This window comes from Microcaecilia unicolor, chromosome 10, assembly GCF_901765095.1.
Source record: "Microcaecilia unicolor chromosome 10, aMicUni1.1, whole genome shotgun sequence".
Lineage (NCBI taxonomy): Eukaryota > Metazoa > Chordata > Amphibia > Gymnophiona > Siphonopidae > Microcaecilia > Microcaecilia unicolor.
The window spans coordinates 120,255,750-120,274,264 of record NC_044040.1 but is presented as its reverse complement, the minus strand read 5'-3'; the positions used below and the strand labels follow the sequence as shown (position 1 = coordinate 120,274,264).

Sequence of the window (18,515 nt, the reverse complement as noted above, 5' to 3'; positions counted from 1 at the left end):
GTTTACCTGGTAAATGCCATTTGGAATAACAATTTCTCAAACAGTGGCACTGCTGAAGGTTTACCTAGAGGGACATGCTCAAAACTCTGGCTCTGTACAAAACAATGCTGGAAAATACCGTCATTACAGTGCTGAAAAAGAACTTCCCAATCCTCAGTGCTAATGGTATGCAGATTTACAAGTTTTATGCACGCTGTTAGCGCTGAGCATTGGGAAGTGGTGGTGATGGGGGGAATGCACCCACACTCTTTGCGGTTCTCCACTGGCCTTCCCAAACAGCAAGAATGTGTATCTCCCTTTACCATCTGTTTGCCTTAAAGCAAGGTTTGCACAGATTTTGAAATGAAGCCTGGCAGTGGAAGAATCCAGTCCCTTCTCTCTTCTCCGTTTAGGGCAGGGCTCATTTTGCAGAAAGACCCTCCTTGTCTGGGTAGTGAGGGGAGTCTGGGCTCCAGTGGCGAGCGATCCCCAAATTAGAAACATGCCCCAGGGGAGGGCATGTGAGAGGAGGCCGTGGAGGAAGAGCCCAGTAATCAGGAAGAGGATGACTGTGCTGTGCGGAGGGAGCAGCTGCCACCGAAGTGTCCTAAGTGGTCCAGGGTTGTGAGTTGCCTTTTTCCATGTGAGAGCAAGCAGTGGAGGAAGAGCCCAGCGGCCAGGAAGAGGGAGGGCTGTGCTGTGTGGAGGGAGGAGCTGCCGCCAAAGGTCTGGGGCTGCGAGTTGCCTTTTTCCCGCCTGTGAGAATACCCTAATACCAGCTCCAAGTTGACGTAAATATTCAAGTGATAAGGGTGCCCTTGTTTGCTGCGCTGTTCGCTGAGCATTGAGAAGGAATAGGAATGCCCTTATGTGCATCCTTTTGACTACATTAGCATCCTGTTTGCACTGTTGCTTTGCGAACTCCGCCTTTCCCACGGTAAGGGCCTCTGTGCATAAATGCGGCTGGTAGTCTGGTGCTGATGGTTTTTAGCGCCTGCATTTACTTCTGAACAATGGGCCCCTAGTGCGTCTGATTACCTTTGAGCTTACCCTGTAGAGTAAGCGGGTTTTTTTTTTTTTTTTTGCAAGTCTCATCTTTTCATTCACACATCCATCCATACGTTATAGTGACTTGGTTGCATGCAGTATTTTGAAAATAGTGCATTATTTTTACTTATTCATGAGATTATTACAACAAGACATACAAATTGTTTTACATAACTGCCTTGTTTCCTTTTTTTATGCCAAAGATAGCTTCACCATGTTGACTGTAGATGAGTGTTTGTGACAAAAACTACAGAATGTTGATACAAGTATTGCCTATATGTACTTGTAATATTGATAACAGGCTCTCTTTGACAGTCTTGCGCTTCTGAATTCTTGTTGTTTTTTTATCATTTGTCATTTCAACTTTCTTTTTGCTTTGTTTCTATAGGTGTGGATGCAGAGCTGTACTATGTGAGGAATGATATTATTAATTACTATGCGCTGTCCTTCAGCCTCATGGTGCCAAGTGAGATGAACAACCTTCATTTCAGTTGGCATGCAAAATCCAAGGTGAGAAGCTCTGGTTTGTAATTTGTATATGTAGGCTTTAGGATACATACTTATAAGTTTGACTCCATTGACTCCATTATACTACAGTTTGATCCAGGACATCTAGGGCAATTTTAAAAGCCAGTTCTTCATGTAAAGTGACATTTTATATGCAGAAATAGGTGTTTATAAAACTGTTTCCCCAATATGTGCTAATGTTATGAGCAGTAAGCCTGTTCATGTATAACTTAACCTGAATTTAGAGGAGACATTCCTAGGAGAGGGATGTGTTTGTATTTATGTGCATACTTAAAAAAAAATAAATGCGTGTAGAAACCCCCCGAGAAAATTTGTACATGGTAAAGAGAAGTTTCAGAGCTGTATAATTTTTTTTATTCTTCAAAATAAGCAAAGCAATTTTACAAATAAGTAATAAGAAATAAGTAAAATACTAACATAATCAAACCCACATCTAGGGGAGCACATAGTGTACAATTTCAAGTAATACCACAGAGAAAAAAAATCAAAATTCAGAAAAGAAATAAAAACCTACCTCTCCCAAAAAAAAACTCTACAGCTAATCACAAAGATATCGTCGCCTTCCTTTCAAATCTACCTCTTCAAAAACTATATGAATAGGTATCACCAAAACTGTACAATTGAACACAAAAGCTACCACTATCATTTCCACTTCAAGTCTATCTTTTCAAAACCTCTATGAATAACTACACAAACTATAGATGCCTTCTGCACATTGCACAACACTAATTGTAACTCTACCAAAATGTAAATTGTTGTGTTTTTTTTATTTGTGAGAAGTTTTTATTTAGCTTTCAATCTTTACAACAGAATGCTTAAACAAACGATCTGCACATTATTACATGGAAACCTTAAACAATTTATGTGCCAAATGATACATTTCACTTCCACCCCGTTGTATCAGCACTATACCGTCATAGACTTCAACAACTTTATTACATTTTATCTAATATTTTTTCCCCTCTCGCAGAAAACATCCCACCCAGAACCCCCTCCACCCCCCACTTTCCCATTTCCCTCCCTTTAGCTAAACCTTACTCTGAGCCCCCACACTCAATGACTGCATTCGCTCTCTAAATATGGTTAACTGCATTTACAAAGAACTGCCATATAGAGTTCCATTGACCTGTCTGTTGTTTTCATGCTGCTAAGAGTCTTTCCATCTCACACACATTTTAATTTGTGTTGCCATCTCGTAACTGAGGGGACTGTCTTTTGCTTCCAGTGCAACGCTACTGTCACTCGAGCCACTGCTGTCACCTGTCTCAGCAGCTGCTGTTGACAAGATGTCAGACCACCTACAGTTACAGAAAAAAGGAACACCCCAGGGAATCGGGCATCCCAACCAACCCTGAAGTCTATCTTGTACTGCCTTCCAAAATGCTTTAACTTTAAGGCAACGCCACCATATATGCCCCATGGCCCCTCTCAAACCACATCCCCTCCAGCACAGCCCCGCTGTTGTGGGGTAAATTTGCTGAAGACGATCCGGGGTGAGATACACCTATATAATACCTTCACTGCGTTCTCTTTGAGCGATACGTGTGTTGAAACACCCACCACCCTTCTTTCTATGCTCTCCCATTCTGCCTCCCTCATGTTCATACCGAGCTCCTTTTACCACACCCTCGTCTGACAACTATATCTTGGAGCCTGTGCGCTGACACATCTATATAGTCTCCCAATGAGACCTCGGGAGACAGTCAATTTTTCACATATCTCCTCTAAGGGGACAGGTTTCCGTAGAATGACCTCTCTAATTGCTGCAGTGCGGAGGAAATGCGACAACTGGCAGTATGCATACTCATCGCCCTCCACCATGGGGAACCTTGCCTTTAGGACCGCAAAAGTTAGTACATTATTACTGTCATACAGTTGACCCCATCGTCGTATTCCCTCTGCATACCATCGAGTAAGGACTCCCGTCGTACGCCCGGTAGAAATAAAGGATTGTACACAATTGGAGTTGTGCGGGACACCACGCATCGGCCCCCCGAAAATAGTTTATCCCAGTAATAAAGGATAACCACCACCGAAGGGCACACAGTCAGTCATCGTTCGAAAAGACCTCGGCAGCCACATAAGTGCCCCCAGCGCTGTCATGTCGAGGGATTCCTGTTCCAGGTGGATCCATTATCGATCCGGATAGTCTTGGTACCATTCTACAGCTGCCTTTCCCTGGGCTGCCCTATAGTACCAAAGAACGTTTGGGACACCCAGTCCTCCTCTCTTCTTCTCTTGATATAATAGGGTTCGCGACAACCTGGGATGCTTTCCAGCCCAGACGAAACGCACTATACGATCCTGCAAGGAAGCAAAAAATCGCCTGGGCACCTTCACAGGCAGCACTTGAAATAGATATGAGACGGGGCTACACATTCATCTTAATACTAGCTATATGTCCAAACCAGGAGACCTCTAGCTCTCCCCATCTCTCCATATCCTCCGCTTTAATTTTAACCAGCCCTTTATAGTTAGCCGAAAAGAGTTCTGATAGTGTCGCAGTCAGTTTTACCCCCAAGTATCTAATCTGTCCGCGGGCCCATCTGAACGGAAATGAAGACTTCAAGTCCGCTACCATTTCCTCGGCTATCGTTACATTCAAGGCCTCGGACTTCGCCATATTTACTTTAAACCCTGATACTGCTGAGTATTCATCTATAAGTTGAATGAGCCGAGGAAAAGTGGTCAAGGGCCTGGATATAGCAAGACTTCATCCGCAAAGAGTGCCATTTTGTGCGTTCTCTCCGCCACACAGGCCCCTGCGAACCCCGGATCCTGCCTTATCCGTGCAGCAAATGGCTCCATAACCATAGCAAAGAGTAGGGGGGACAAAGGACACCCCTGCCTCGTGCCTCTATGCAATATGAGCAATCCAGAATAATTTCCATTAATTTTTACACATGCTTTAGGCGAGGTATAGAACGCCTGTATCCAGCCTATAAACTTCGTACCAAAACCCAAAACCTCCAACACCCTGTACATGAAGGACCAGTGGACCCGATCAAAGGCTTTCTCTACGTCTAAGCTTAAAAGACACAGAGGCCTCTGATTCCTCTTTGCCAGATACATAAGATCAACAGTGCGTCTAATATTGTCCATCGCCTTTCGAAGAGCCACAAAACCCACTTGATCTGGGTGCACAAGGGTCGGAAGCAAGGGCGCCAGCCTATTTGCCAACACCTTGGCCAATATTTTAACATCTGCATTGAGTACAGATATAGGCCTGTAGGAGCCACATTCAGTATGGTCCTTTCCTGGCTTAGGTATCACCGCTATCCAGACGTCCCTCATGATGAGTGGCAAGATCTCCCCGTCCTCAACCTGATTGAACAAGTCTGCAAGCAGCGATGCTAGCTCGGGGGCAAACTTCCTATAAAATTCATTAGGGAGACCATCTAACCCTGGGGACTTGTAAGATGGCAAGCTGCCTTATAGCCTCCTGTATTTCATGTGGGGTAACCGGTTTCTCCAACAGCTCCCTATGCTGTCTGGTCAGGAAGGGGAGCTCGCATTCCTGCAAAAAGTCCTCTATTGCTTCAGCTGACGGATTAATCTCCTGTTCATAAAGTGCTTGATAATACTCCCCGAATCTTTGGCGTACCTTCTACTACTACTACTATTTAGCATTTCTATAGTGCTACAAGGCGTACGCAGCGCTGCACAAACATAGAAGAAAGACAGTCCCTGCTCAAAGAGCTTACAATCTAATAGACAAAAAATAAATAAAGTAAGCAAATCAAATCAATTAATGTGAACGGGAAGGAAGAGAGGAGGGTAGGTGGAGGCGAGTGGAGTCTCGGCATGACTCAGCAATCCTCCCCTCCCATCCTGCACCTGGTGGATCATCCTATCCACTCGCTGTCTGCGTAACTTTATAGCCAAGAGACGCCACGCTTTATTAGTGAACTCCATGAGGTGTGTTTGGGAGTCTTGCCAATTGCCTGGTGGTCTATAAAGTATAACTGTGTTTAGTTGTTCCTGCAGTTTTGGGTTATTGATTCTTATTGAGGCAATTTCGAGTTGTGGCAGTATGGATTCACCTGTATTTGTGATGGTGAATTCAGATTTGTATATTATGGCTAATCCTCCTCCTCTTTTACCGTTTCTTGTCCAATGGGTAATTTTGTATCCTGGTGGGCATAGTTCTAAGATGATGGGGTCTTTGAGGTCGTGTATCCAGGTTTCTGTGATGAATAGGGAATCAAGTTTGTCTGCAGTAATCCAGTCTATTATATCCTGTGTTTTGGTTATTACAGATCTGGTGTTAATGTATCCCATTTGGATTGAATGGTAGGGTTCGGTTTGGGACGCAGTTGTATTAATTCTTATTAGTTGCCTGCTTTCTTGGTCTCTAGTTATGTTGTGTCCTTTCTTCCCTTTCTTTTGGTTGTTTCCATATATGTTTATCTTTCCTTTTTGTTGATGGTTATTCTTTTGTTCTGGTGAGTAGTGCGTAGGTTGTATGTAGGGTGTGTGTGTTGTCGGTGGTTTGGTGTTTATGTTGGGAATAGTCCATGCGTAGTGTATTAGGGGGAGGAAGTAGATTATCATGAGCAGCTTTTTGGTGTTCATGTTGGCTGCTGTTCCGAGAGGCTTGCTCTGTATTTGAAAGTGTGTAGCAGCTTCCAGATCGTGCTTCCTTGCGATATTCTTAGATGTTTAGCAGTTCATACATAGGGAAGGCATTTGAAGGCCTTTAGATGTAAGGCATTGTTACAGATTAGCACGAGCAGTGCAGGATGTTTTTTATTCCGGTCGTGGCAGTCGTTCATAGAATTCGCGCTCTGCAGCTCTTTTGTCTTCCCTCCGCGCTTTTGAGCCGGTTATTTTGGCCTGGTCGCGATCTGATTCCGCCACGTGGGTATGTCTCATCCGTGTGGTCTCGGCGTTTCAGCATCTGGTTGGGTGGTGCAATCCGTTCGCAGCTGTGGTTTTGGGCGGGACGCACTGCGGTTCTCTGACTTTGCTGCGTTGGGTTGGGAGGTGCTACTGGAGGCAAGGGTTGATGAGGTGCGCGGCTACTGTGGGTTCTTTGTGGGAGAAGTTCGGCTGCCTATGCTTGCGCAGGGAGGTTGTGAGTCGGCAGGGCCCGATTGTTGAAGGTCGGCACCGAGGTGGGGTGGGCTCGCAGGTTTCAATCGCTTCTCAGTGCAAGGGATCCCAGTTGACTTCCAACTGTCCCCGTTGGGTTCAGTTTCAGAGTTGGGCTAGCCGGATCGGGTCGTGACTCGCCTTTCCTTCTCCACCGGTTCGCTGCGGAGGGAGGCTAGACCAGTTTTCGATTCAAGGGCAGCTTTAGTCAATTTATCTGATTGTTTTACCCGGTCCTCTCCCGGTATGCCACTGCGGATTCGGCCGTCGGCAATGTTCGCATGGCGGGCCTTACACCAGTGTTTCACACTCTCCGGGATCGTTTTTTCACCGCTGCCTTGTGTTGGTGATTGCCCGAGTTCGGCACTCAGAGCTCACCTTCCGGTATCGTTCTCAATCATGGACCGGTCTGTCAGCAGTGGATGCCTGCGTTAAACGCTCGGAGTTCCTCGGAGCTTCTCCAGGTGCGTTTTAGTCCGTTGCCATCTTGGAATATTTTTGAACATTATTATTATTATTATTAGCATTTGTATAGCGCTACCAGACGCACACAGCGCTGAACATCTGGCACAAAGAGACAGTCCGTGCTCAAAAGAGCGTACAATCTAAATAATACAGACAGACAAGACGGTTACGGGTGATGAAAAGTAATGGGTAATGAAATAATAGGTGATAGAGTAATGGGTGAGAAGGAAGGACGGGACAAGGGGAGGGCAATTGAGTAGTAGCTAGGAACTAAAAGCAACAGTGAAAAGGTGGGTTTTCAGCATGGATTTGAAAATAGGTAGAAATGGAGCTAGACGTATAGGTTCAGGAAGTCTATTCTAGGCATAAGGTGCCGCGAGAGAAAAGGAATGAAGCCTGGAGTTAGCAGTGGAGGAGAAGGGGGACGACAAGAGAGATTTGTCCAGTGAGCGGAGTTCACAGGGAGGAATGTAGAGAGAGATAAGAGTGTAGAGATAATGGGGGACTGCAGAGTGGATGCATTTAAAGGTCAGTAAGAGAAGTTTAAACTGTATGCGGAAGCGGACAGGGAACCAGTGAAGTGAGTTGAGGAGTGGTCTAGTGTGGGTAAAATGATTCTGACGGAAAATAAGTCGTGCCGCAGAACAGCATCCATGCCTGTTGTAAATCTTTGACCTTTGACCTCTGTTGCTTTTCGCCATTTTTCTCATTTTATCATAGTCTCCTTTTTGAAAGTTAAATGCTAACATATTGGATTTCCTGTGTATGCTTATTCCAGAGCTGATATCAAATCTGATCATATTATGATCACTGCTATCAAGCGGCTCCAGCACCACTACCTCCTGCACCACCAGATCATGTGCTCCACTAAGGTCTAGAATTTTTTCTCCTCTTGATGGCTCCTGTACCAGCTGCTCAAAAAAGCAGTCCTTGATTTTGTCAAGATATTTTACCTCTCTAGCATGTCCTGATATAATATTTACCCAGTCAATATCGGGGTGATTGAAATCACCCATTTTTATTGTGTTCCCCAGTTTGTTAGCCTCCCTAATTACTGATAGCATTTCTACACTGTCTTTTCATCTGGGCCAGGTGGACGGTAGTACACTCCTTTCACTATCCTTTACACATAGAATTTCAATCCATCGGGATTCCAAGATGTGTATCCTGCAACATTTTCTGCCTATTTGATTCAGGGTCCTCCTTAACATACAATGCTATCCCTCCACCAATTCGATCCATCCTATCGGAACGATATCATTTGTAGCCTGGTATGACAGTGTCCCACTGGTTATCCTCCTTCCACCAAGTCTTAGAGATGCCTGTTATATCTAATTTTTTCTTTAATGCAATGTATTCTAACTCTCCCATGTAGGCTTCTGGCATTCGAGTTTAGATATTTCAAGCAATGCAGTGACATCCATCCTTCAGTCTGATAAGCTGCTCTGGTTACCACCATGTTAGATGCAGAATTCCTGTAGCAGCATGTGTGTGACCTTTTCATTTATTTATTTATTTATTTATTTATTTTTAATGCACATATCCAAGGTGAACAAGGTAGTATGTGGCCTAAGGCAGGGGTAGGCAACTCCGGTCCTCGAGAGCCGCAGGCAGGTCAGGTTTTCAGGATATCCACAATGAATATGCAGGAGATAGATTTGCAAGCACTGCCTCCATGGTATGCAAATCTATCTCCTGCATATTCATTGTGGGTATCCTGAAAACCTGGCCTGCCTTTGGCTCTCGAGGACCGGAGTTGCCTACCCCTGGCCTAAGGCATCTGGTATGGGTGGGCCGTATGGTCTTTACCTGCCCTCTTTTTCTCTCTGGTTAATATTCAGTCGCTGGCAGTCAGTGTGTTTTTAAATGCTGACTGTCGCTGGCTAAGTTAGACCTAGATATTCAGTACCAGGCCATGGCCTGGCACCAGCATTTAATATCCAAGTCTGACAGGATTGCTGCAAGGTATCAGAACTTATGTGGGTCTTGGCTGACTATCATCCGGGACTTGCAAAAGTGCATCTGTCAGTCTTCCCCCCCCCCCCCCCCGCCCCCACCTCTTCTGATCCCCTTTCATGAGCCCACTGTGACCAGCCTCTCCTCCTGAACCCCTCCTCCCACCTAGGGCCTGCCTTACATCCCTGGTAGTCCAGTTGGGTTATCTTGTGCAGGAACAGTCTACTAGCGGCTCTTGCCCCCGGCTGCTCCTGCCCTAGTAGTCTCCTGATGCTGCCATTAGAGGTCAACCTGGTCTTTCAGGGATGTAAGGTAAGCCCTGGGGATCTGGTGGGGTCAGACCTAGTTGAGGGGAGGAGATGGTAGGGAAGGGAGTATATCCAACAAGTTTGGCCACAACCCAGAAGCTATGCATGTGCCAGCTGGTATTCAGTGCTGGCAACTACTTAGCTAAGCGTCCAAAGTTAGGACTGCTGTTTATGCAGTTCTGTTTGGTTGCTTAGCTTTGCAGGCACCGGCACTGAATATTGCTGGCACCTGCATAGTTGTTAGCTCCTTCCCGACTCTGCTCTTGGAATGCCTCTCTCCTGCCCACTTTGTAAATGGCTAGTTAGTGCCGATATTCAGTGGCACTTCCAAGTTAAGTGCCACTGAATATATCTGCAGCCAGCCTGCAGAGTGCTGTTTAAACAGGCAAGGAGCCTTTTCTGCCTGCTTAAATTGTTTTGAATAATGATCTGTCGGCTTCTGTCTTGTTCTAGGGATATGTTTTGTCATGATTATTGCAGTGTACCAAAGTCCTTGGCTCTGTTTATAAACTACCTTGTTCTGTTTATTATGTGAAAAGTAAAAAGTACTCACTTTTGCATAATCTGTGCATAGTTCCTTTTTTTTTTGTTTATAATGCCCCAGGTTGTAATTTAGTTTTGGCTGTTGCTTGGCTTGGTGACTATATACATTCTAAATACTAAATAGTTTCCTTTTCTACTGGTCTTTAAAACAACTTTTTTCATAATTCTTTTAACAAGCAAATTGATATAACTGCCTTGGACCTCACATACGTTTCAAATTGTGTGACATAAAATAGAGTTGTACATCTCTGATACCAAAGATACAAGGCCTCCACAACATACCTGATGTATACAGTTAAATCTTTAAGGCTTCATACTCTCTGATGTTTATTCCCTGTTTATGCCATTTCAGATTGAATATAAACTGGGATTTCAGGTGGACAATCCTTTGGCAATGGGCATACCACAAGCCAATATCTCAAGTCAGGGGGAAGTCCCTCGCTTTTTGTCAGGTGAGTATTTACACTTCTTTCAGAGTTAGAGCCACAGTTATGGAACAGAATATTTTCTGGTAGTGGTATTGATTTTTTAAAAGCTTACTTTCTGCATTGGAAAATATATATTCCATAGTGTCATCAGTAGATGAATCCAGAAACCAGTAAGTTGTGTCTGTCTATCAGCAGGTGGCGATAGAGAACTAAACTGAAGGGAGCTATACCAGCCAGCCAGCCCCTAAGCTATTTAGTATATCTCTATCTCCAGCAGGTGGTGGACGGACCTGTCCCAGCTCCTGAATTCTTAGGGTCTGTGCAGTCTCCTGGGCTTGTAGCCAGTTGAGACCTGGGGGGGGGGGGGGGTGGTCTCTGACCCCCTTTGGAAGCATATTGGCTAGCCTGCCTGTCCCTGCTTTACCCTGCGAAAGTCCCTCTCTCCCTGTGCCTTAGATTTTCTCTCTGCTAACTTTCTCACATAAAAGAAAACAAAAAAACAGAGAGAGACTGAGTGGTTCAGGCAGTGCGCTACACCTGATCTTTTTTTTGCACGAGAGTTTCCCTCCGCAGACTGGAGGTTGTTGTTCAGCAGAGGCAGCGTTCTGACTTTAGAAGGATTTTCTGTCCTCTCAGCGTTTGGTGAGTGCAGCTACTTTACTGTTTCCTCTGTCCTCGTCATGGCCATGCCTGTTGCTATGGTGGCCGAAAATGTTAAGCACTGTGCCTGTTGTGAGAAGCTTAGGTCAACGGTGGGCGTTTATACCGTGGGCTGCTCTGATCAGGCGGAGGAGATTTGGGGACTTTTTCCTCAGGAGCGGCGGTTTCCTATTTGGGGACTGCCGATGTGGGCACCATTTTGGAAATTCCTTTGGTTTCTTCCCCCCGGTTCTCTGGCGCTCTCTCATGTTCCTGTGACCCCAAAACGGCGAGATTCGGCCTGTTTGGGAGGTGAGGATGCCTCTAGGGGGTCCATTGTTCCTTCTGGAACGGTTGCTGCGGTGGAGGTGAGCTTGGCTGATGCAGGAGCAGGCTTTTCGCCTGAATTCTTCCTGTTGCTTCATCAGGCTTATTTGCTAAAGCGCACTCTTCCTCCTCCTCCTCCTCCCTCTGGGGCTCTAGGGGGACCTGCTTCTTCTGGAGGGTGCAGATAGAAATCTGATGCCTGTAGTGATAGATCAGACTAGCAAGCGCAGGCGTCTGGATTCTGGTTCAGATGCGGGTTCAGTTGGGCCGCTTTCGCTCGCCCCCTCTCTTCCTGGATGTTCAGGGGTTTCCCTGTGGGCCACAGGCAGGGAGGATTTAGAAGAGGGGGAGATCATCGTGGAGGAACCAGATGATCCTTCGGCGGTACGGATTTTTCACAAGGAGGAACTTTCTTCCCTCATTTCTTCTGCCCTGGAAGTGTTACACATTGAAGACCCTGAAGCGCAAGTAGCTGCTGCTGTGAATGTGCGCATGGCTAGCACAAGGAGACCGTCCAAGGCCTTCCCGGTGTATGAAGCCATCCAGGGCATCATCATGACACAGTGGTTGGAGCCAAATGCACCTTTATGGGTGGCTAAGACTGTCTCGCCTATATCCTGTGCAGAGCAGTCAGGCAGAGAGATTTGTGCTTCCCCACATTGATTCCTTGGTGATGGTGGTCACCAAGAAAACTACCCTGCTGGTGGAAGGTGGGGTTGCGTTACAAGACTTGCAAGACGGAAGGCTAGAAGCTACGCTGAAGTGAGCATTTGAAGTATTGGCCTTGGCCCTTAAAGCTTCTTCCGTGTGCAGTTCTTACGCAGCCTGGGCTTCCCTTGATTGGTTACAGCGGTCTGCAGAGCAGGAATGGGAGGCTTCCTGCCAGGTGGCAGTCAATCCTAAGATGGAGGCAGCTCTAGCGTACCTAGTGGATACATTATATTATTCGGTGAGAGCCTCGGCAAACCTGATGGCTTTGACAGTCACCTCTCGTAGATTGCTATGGCTGCGACATTGGGCTGCAGACATGGCATCTAAGCAGCACCTTACTAAATTACCCTTTGGGGGAAAACTTCTTTTTGGAGAGGATTTGGGAAAGATTGTTAAAGATTTGGGAGACTCCAAATCTCAGCGGTTTCCGGAAGACAAGCCCAAGCCCTCAGCTCGCTCGGGAGCCTTAAGGTCTCGATTTCGAGAATCCAGACGTTATTGACCAGGTAGATCTTCTCCAACCTTGCAACGGTCTAGGTTTCAACAGAGAAATTCCTTTTGTGTCGACAAAAGAGGATCAGGGTTTGGAACACGGCAGGGAGTGGCTGCTTGGCTTTCCGAATGATGGGGCGCTGGCCCACTCTTTGGATTTAAAGATAGGGTAGGGGGTCGGTTGACTCTCTTTTACCAAGAATGGACCAAGATTACCTCAGACCAATGGGTTCTCGAAGTCATCAAAGAAGGCTACAAAACAGAATTTGCCACACAGGTTGGAGATTCTTTCTTGGAGTCCCGGTGCGCTACTTCTGCCAAGCGGGCTGCAGTACTAATCTCTTTACAAGACCTAGTGACCATTGGAGCCATCGTGCCTGTGCTGAAGATCGAGGAATGCACAGGTCAATATTCCATATTTTTTGTGGTCCCAAAAAAAGGAGGATCATTCAGACTTGTTCTCAACCACCGGAAAGTAAATCACTTCCTGAGAGTTCGCCATTTTCACATGGAAACTCTTCAGGCAGTGATTGCGGCAGTGCAGCCTCAAGAGTTCCTGACTGCTTTGGACGTCAGAGAGGCCTATCTTCATATTCCGATTTGGCCTCCACATCGGAGATTCTTGCGGTTCACAGTGTCGGGGCACCATTTTCAGTTCCGAATGTTGCCTTTCAGATTGGCCACAACTCCCTGCACCTTTTCCAAGGTTACGGTAGTGGTGGCAGCCTCTTTATGAAAGGAGGGAATTTGGGTTCATCCCTATCTGGACTGGCTCATTCGAGCGCCGTCTTGAGTCGGAGAGCCGCCTGGCTAATCAGCGAGTGGTGGAAGTTCTTCAGTCCCTCAGTTGGATAATCAACTTCTCCAAGAGTCATCTGCTTCCTTCCCACTCACTGGAATACCTGGAAGTGCGGTTCGATACTGCACAAGGACTGGTTTATCTGCCGGAGGGCAGGAGACTCAAGTTGGTATCTCAAGTGAGATGTCTCTTGCAGATGCCGTGCCCTCAGGTGTGGAACTATGTGCAAGTGCTTGGTTCGATGGCGGCCGTTATAGAGGTAGTGCCATAGACCAGAGTGCACACGTGTCCATTACAGCTAGCCCTTCTAAGCCGTTCGTCTCCAGGGTCACAGGATTACTCTTGGCGTCTTCCGTGGTTGCCAAAGACTCAAACCAGTATGGTGGCTCCTGCCCGCCAACTTGAAACAGGGGATGCCCTTGGCATCCCCTCAGTGGGTGGTAATTGTGACTGATGCCAGCCTCTTCAGATGGGGGGCTCACTGTCTCTCGCAGTATGCCCAAGGCTGTTGGTTGATGGTGGAAGCTGCCTGGCCCATCAATCGGTTGGAGTTGAGGGCAATTGTGAACGCCCTGCTGGCGTTTCGAGAGAGTCTTCAGGGGGCCGCAGTCCGAGTGTTCTCGGACAACACGACGGTGGTGGCTTACGTCAATCAGCAGAGCAGGACTCAGAGTCAGGCTTTGCAGTCCGAAGCGAGCAAGATTCTTTCTTGGGCCGAGAAACATCTTCAACTTCTGTCGGCGGTTTACATAGCAGGTCAGGACAATATTCAGGCAGACTTTCTCAGTCTGCATCTTCTGGATGCGGCAGAGTGGAAGTTGTCAGACAGTGCGTTTCAATGGATTTGCGTTCGTCGGGGCTGGCCAGAGATGGATCTCATGGTGTCATCACAGAATGCCAAAGTGGCCCGATTCTTCAGCAGGCGCAGAGAGATCGGCTCAGCAGGGCTCGATGCTCTACTTCAGCCGTGGCCACTAGCGACTCTGTTGTATGTATTTCCTTCTTGGCCACTCATTGGCCGGGTTCTACACAGGATCAGCAGACACCAGGGTTGGTGATCCTGGTAGCTCTGGATTGGCCTTGGTGGCTGTGGTATGCAAATCTGATCCGATTATTGGCAGGGTTGCCACTTCGCCTTCCTTTGGCAATGGATCTTCTTCATCAGGGGCCAGTTCACATGGAAAATCCCTCCTGCTTTGGTCTTATAGCTTGGCCTTTGAGAGGTTGAGATTGAGAAAAAAGGGCTATTCGGATAATGTTATAGCTACCTTGCTACAGGCTCGTAAACGATCCACGACAACAGCTTATTCTCTTTGTTGCTTGGTGCTCCCTTCGGGGATGGGATCCTGCTTGGACTACGGTTTCACAGATGCTAGATTTTTTGCAAGAGGGCCTCCAGAAGGATTTGGCTTATAATTCCCTAAGAGTGCAGCTGGCGGCTCTTTCTTGTTACCGAGGTCGCCTTTTCGGGTCTTCCTTTTTTTTTAAATTTGTGAAGTTTATTGAACAAACCATGTAATGAAAAATACATTACAGTGTCTCATCTGAGACTCTATTAACATCCAACATTCCCACGTTTGAACTTCAGTATACCATTTACTTCCCCTCCATTTTCTCCCTCCCCATAGTCTCCCTCCCTCTCCCTCCCCCCCCCCCCCCCCATCCCCTTACCCATTAACCCCACTGCCATGGTCCCAGTCAGTCCCTACTCAACCTTCCCTCTCTCCCTCCCCCCATTTTAAGTCTTTTCTTTTCGGGTCTTATTTTGCGGTCCATCCGGATGTTTCACGTTTTGTTCGAGGAGTTCTCCATCTTAAGCCCCCCTGTCGACATCTGTCTGAACTGGAATTTAAATTTGATGCTCATAGCACTGCAGCGGGCTCCCTTTGAGCCTCTATGTAAGGTGTCAGAGAAGGATTTGACGCTTAAGACAGTGTTTTTTGGTGGCCCTGGCGTCTCGCGGAGCTGACATATGTTGTTTGACTTACCATGTTAAGTTACGGTTTGTGCTGTGAACCGCGCATTTGTGGTTCATTAGTTGTGAGGAAGTTGGCAATCTTTCTTGTTATAATGTTATATTGTGAGGAAGTTGGCAATCTTTCTTGTTATAATGTTATATTTTCTGCAGCTTTGTGATGGGACATATACTAAATAGCTTAGGGGCTGACTGGTTGGTATAGCTCCCTTCAGTTTATTTCTTTATCTCCACCTGCTGGTAGATGGACACAACCCACTGGTTTTCTGGAATCATCTGCTGTGACTAAAGGAAAGAAAATTATCAGGTAAGGCATAATTTTACCTTCTCCAAGGACAAGCAGGCTTCTATCTTCTCACAAGTCGGTGACGCCGATCCGCGTCTCCTGGTCTGGCATTTTGCCAAAGCTAAAAAGAGAGCTTTGTGGAGCGTGAGCTGTTCACTACCACAGATGCATGAGTGCCTTCCCCACCCGTTGTGTGAACGCAGTCTTCTCAGTTCTCTTTCTTCCGAGTGAGGAGAAGGTGCTATTTTTTTGTCCTCTCACTCGTCCGTTCTGAGAGCTATTTTGTGCCTTCCGGCTGTGTTTTCATAATTTTCCTTTTGACTCCTTTTATAGGAACCCTTTTCTTCCCTTCCTTTATTTTCCTGGAATTGTTTTTGCCCGGTTTATAAGTTTTCTTATTTTTGCATCGTCATTGGGCCGGTTTTTGGGCCCTGACTTCGGCCGGGTCTCGTCCTTGATTTTTATCCATGCCTTGCCTCTTTTTCAGGCACTATCGAGTCATATTTAGCTGGCGCAGTTTTCCCGTCCATGTCCACAAAGATTTTCAGTGGCTTCAAATGCTGTACCTGGTGGAATTGGATTATCTCGGGAAAAGACACCCATTCTTGGTGTCTGCAGTGTCTTGGGCCCGACCATAGCCCTGCTTACTGTGTTCTCTGTCTTCACGAAGAAGAGGACCCTGCTTTTCCGAGAGGCTCAACAAGAAGAGGAGTTTTGGAGCCAAGTCCGGTTCATCTATGTTGACATCAAAGTCAGAGGCGTCGACATCACTGTCGATCATCGCACCGGCATTGGGAGCGTTGGTAAGCATGGTTGCTTTTAGACCTTTAGACACTGGGAGCAGTGAAGCATCGAATGGGTTTTCACCTGTCTCAAGGCCTCCTGCTTTGCAGGCCCCCCTTGGATGGTCCATCGTTGGACTCGACCTGGAGGCGACGTGAGGATTCGATGCCGTCCTTGTCTGCACTGAGGAACCTTGGTGACACACTTCGAGTGAAGGCCAAGAAGCATCTTCATCTGTCACTCTCGGTCCATGGTGCCGAGAGCTCCGGGACATCGGAGGATTCGGCGACCGAGAAGTGTCGGCACCGGGATTTTCGCTTCCCCTCCATACAGGAGGTGCCAAAGTACCAGTCTCTGAGCTGCAGAGATCTAGCGCCTGCATCGACCCTAGTGGTTCTGCAGCCTGCACCTCAACCGGCACCCCAGCTTTTCCCGGTGTCAGCCGTCGATGAGTGCATCTGGGCCTTGCTTCCAGAGCTGCTGGATGGTGTCATACAACAGTGTGCATTGGTATCGGGGGTGCTTGCACCTACCCTGTCTCCCGTTGCGGCCCCACCTGGCCCTCAGCCTGCAGTGCAGCCTCCGACGCCGGCCCCAGTGTTGACTGCCAACCAAGCCGGCACCCCCTCGACGTCGGTGGAAGAAGCTTTGCCGGAGTCAAGACGGGAGTCGACTTCTCGACGCCATTTTCGAAGACATGTTCAGTCTCAGCAGTTTCATAGGGAGATGCTGTCAGACACCGAGGAGGAGTGCTCATAGGATTCAGAGGAGGGTCCCAGATACTTTTCCTCAGATGAGTCTTATGGAATTCCCTCTGAACCCTCCCCTCTACCTGAAAGGAGACGGTCTCTGACGGGGAGCCTTTCTTCCATCTTTTGATAAGGAAATGGCTGAGGCCATTCCTTTTCCTTTTCAAGCGGAGGATGAATCCAGGGCCAAGATGCTTGAGGTCCTGGACTATACATCTCCTCCTAAGGAGTCTGTGACTGCACCTCTCCATGAGGTATTCAAGGAAGTCCTCATCAGGGACTGGAAGTCCCCTCTGTCGGTTGCTGTTATGCCCAAGAAAATTGACACCCAGTATCGGATTCACAGTACATCTGGTTTTGATAGGCCTCAGTTGCCTCACAGTTCCATGGTGGTGGAATCTGCTCTCAAAGGAGCCAGGAATATTAGAGATTATGCCTTGGCGCCCCCAGGCAGAGAAGCTAGAACCTTGGATTCTTTTTGGAGAAAGATGTACCAGGCTTCAGTGATTATCTCCCGCATACAATCCTACCAGCTCTTTTTTCACTTGCGAAACTTGGTGTGAAGCTATCGGACTTGGAGGATGCTCTCCCTCCGGAGCACGCCAAGCTTTTTCGCCAGTTGGTCAAGCAGCAGAAGGCGTGTCGAAAGTTCTTGGCCAGGGTCACTTATGACACTTTTGACGTGGCATTCAGAATCTCTGCTCAAAGTATAGCAATGCGTAGACTCTCATATCTGCGTGTTTCTGACTTGGAAAACACTGTTCAGCAGTGGTTGGTGAATGCCTTATGCTGGGGGGGAAACCTTTATGGAGAGAAAGTTGAGGAGGTTGCTGACCAAATCAAGAAAGATACTGATACAATCTCTTCTCTCACCGGGCGCTTTCTGCATCCACCTCCTCAGCTAGGAGGTTTTTTGGCAAGCCAAGGAGCGGTTCCTACTACTATTCTAGATGTAGGTACATTCCTTCAGCTTGCCAGCCTACTCAGGCTCAGCCCCAGTGAGCTTGTTCACGTGAGCAGCGTGCACCTAAGACCTCTACTGCTCCCCAGACAAAGCAAGGGATGACTCCAGCAGAGCATAGCTTCAGTAAAAGTGTCCATTCTGGATGACTTGCCAGTCGGAGGGAGGCTAAAATTTTTTCACCAAAGGTGGCCTCTTACAACCTCCATAGTCCGTCTCAGATATGCCCTCAGATGACATCTCAAACCTCCAAATTACCCAACGAGAGCTCATTCATTCAGCTCTCAGCACAAGCAGAAATTTGCAGAGGAGCTCTCCGCCCTTCTAAAGACCCATACGGTTGAACCCGTTCCACTAGGGGGAAGAAAGGCAGGTATTCTATTCCGGGTACTTCCATGTGCAGAAGAAGAAGTCTAGAATGGCAAGTCATCCCATTCTAGACTTA

General features: G+C 47.2%; 1 protein-coding gene across 2 annotated transcripts in view; it reads left to right on the top strand.

Moving 5' to 3' along the window:
- RYK (receptor like tyrosine kinase) overlaps positions 1-18,515 on the top strand; it is a 1,372,566-nt gene that overhangs the window by 173,258 nt on the left and 1,180,793 nt on the right. For both annotated transcript variants that reach the window (XM_030217203.1, XM_030217202.1), the window contains exons 2-3: positions 1,415-1,536; positions 10,273-10,372. In XM_030217203.1, the coding sequence (XP_030073063.1) occupies positions 1,415-1,536; positions 10,273-10,372 (222 nt within the window). The remainder of the gene's footprint in view (positions 1-1,414; positions 1,537-10,272; positions 10,373-18,515) is intronic.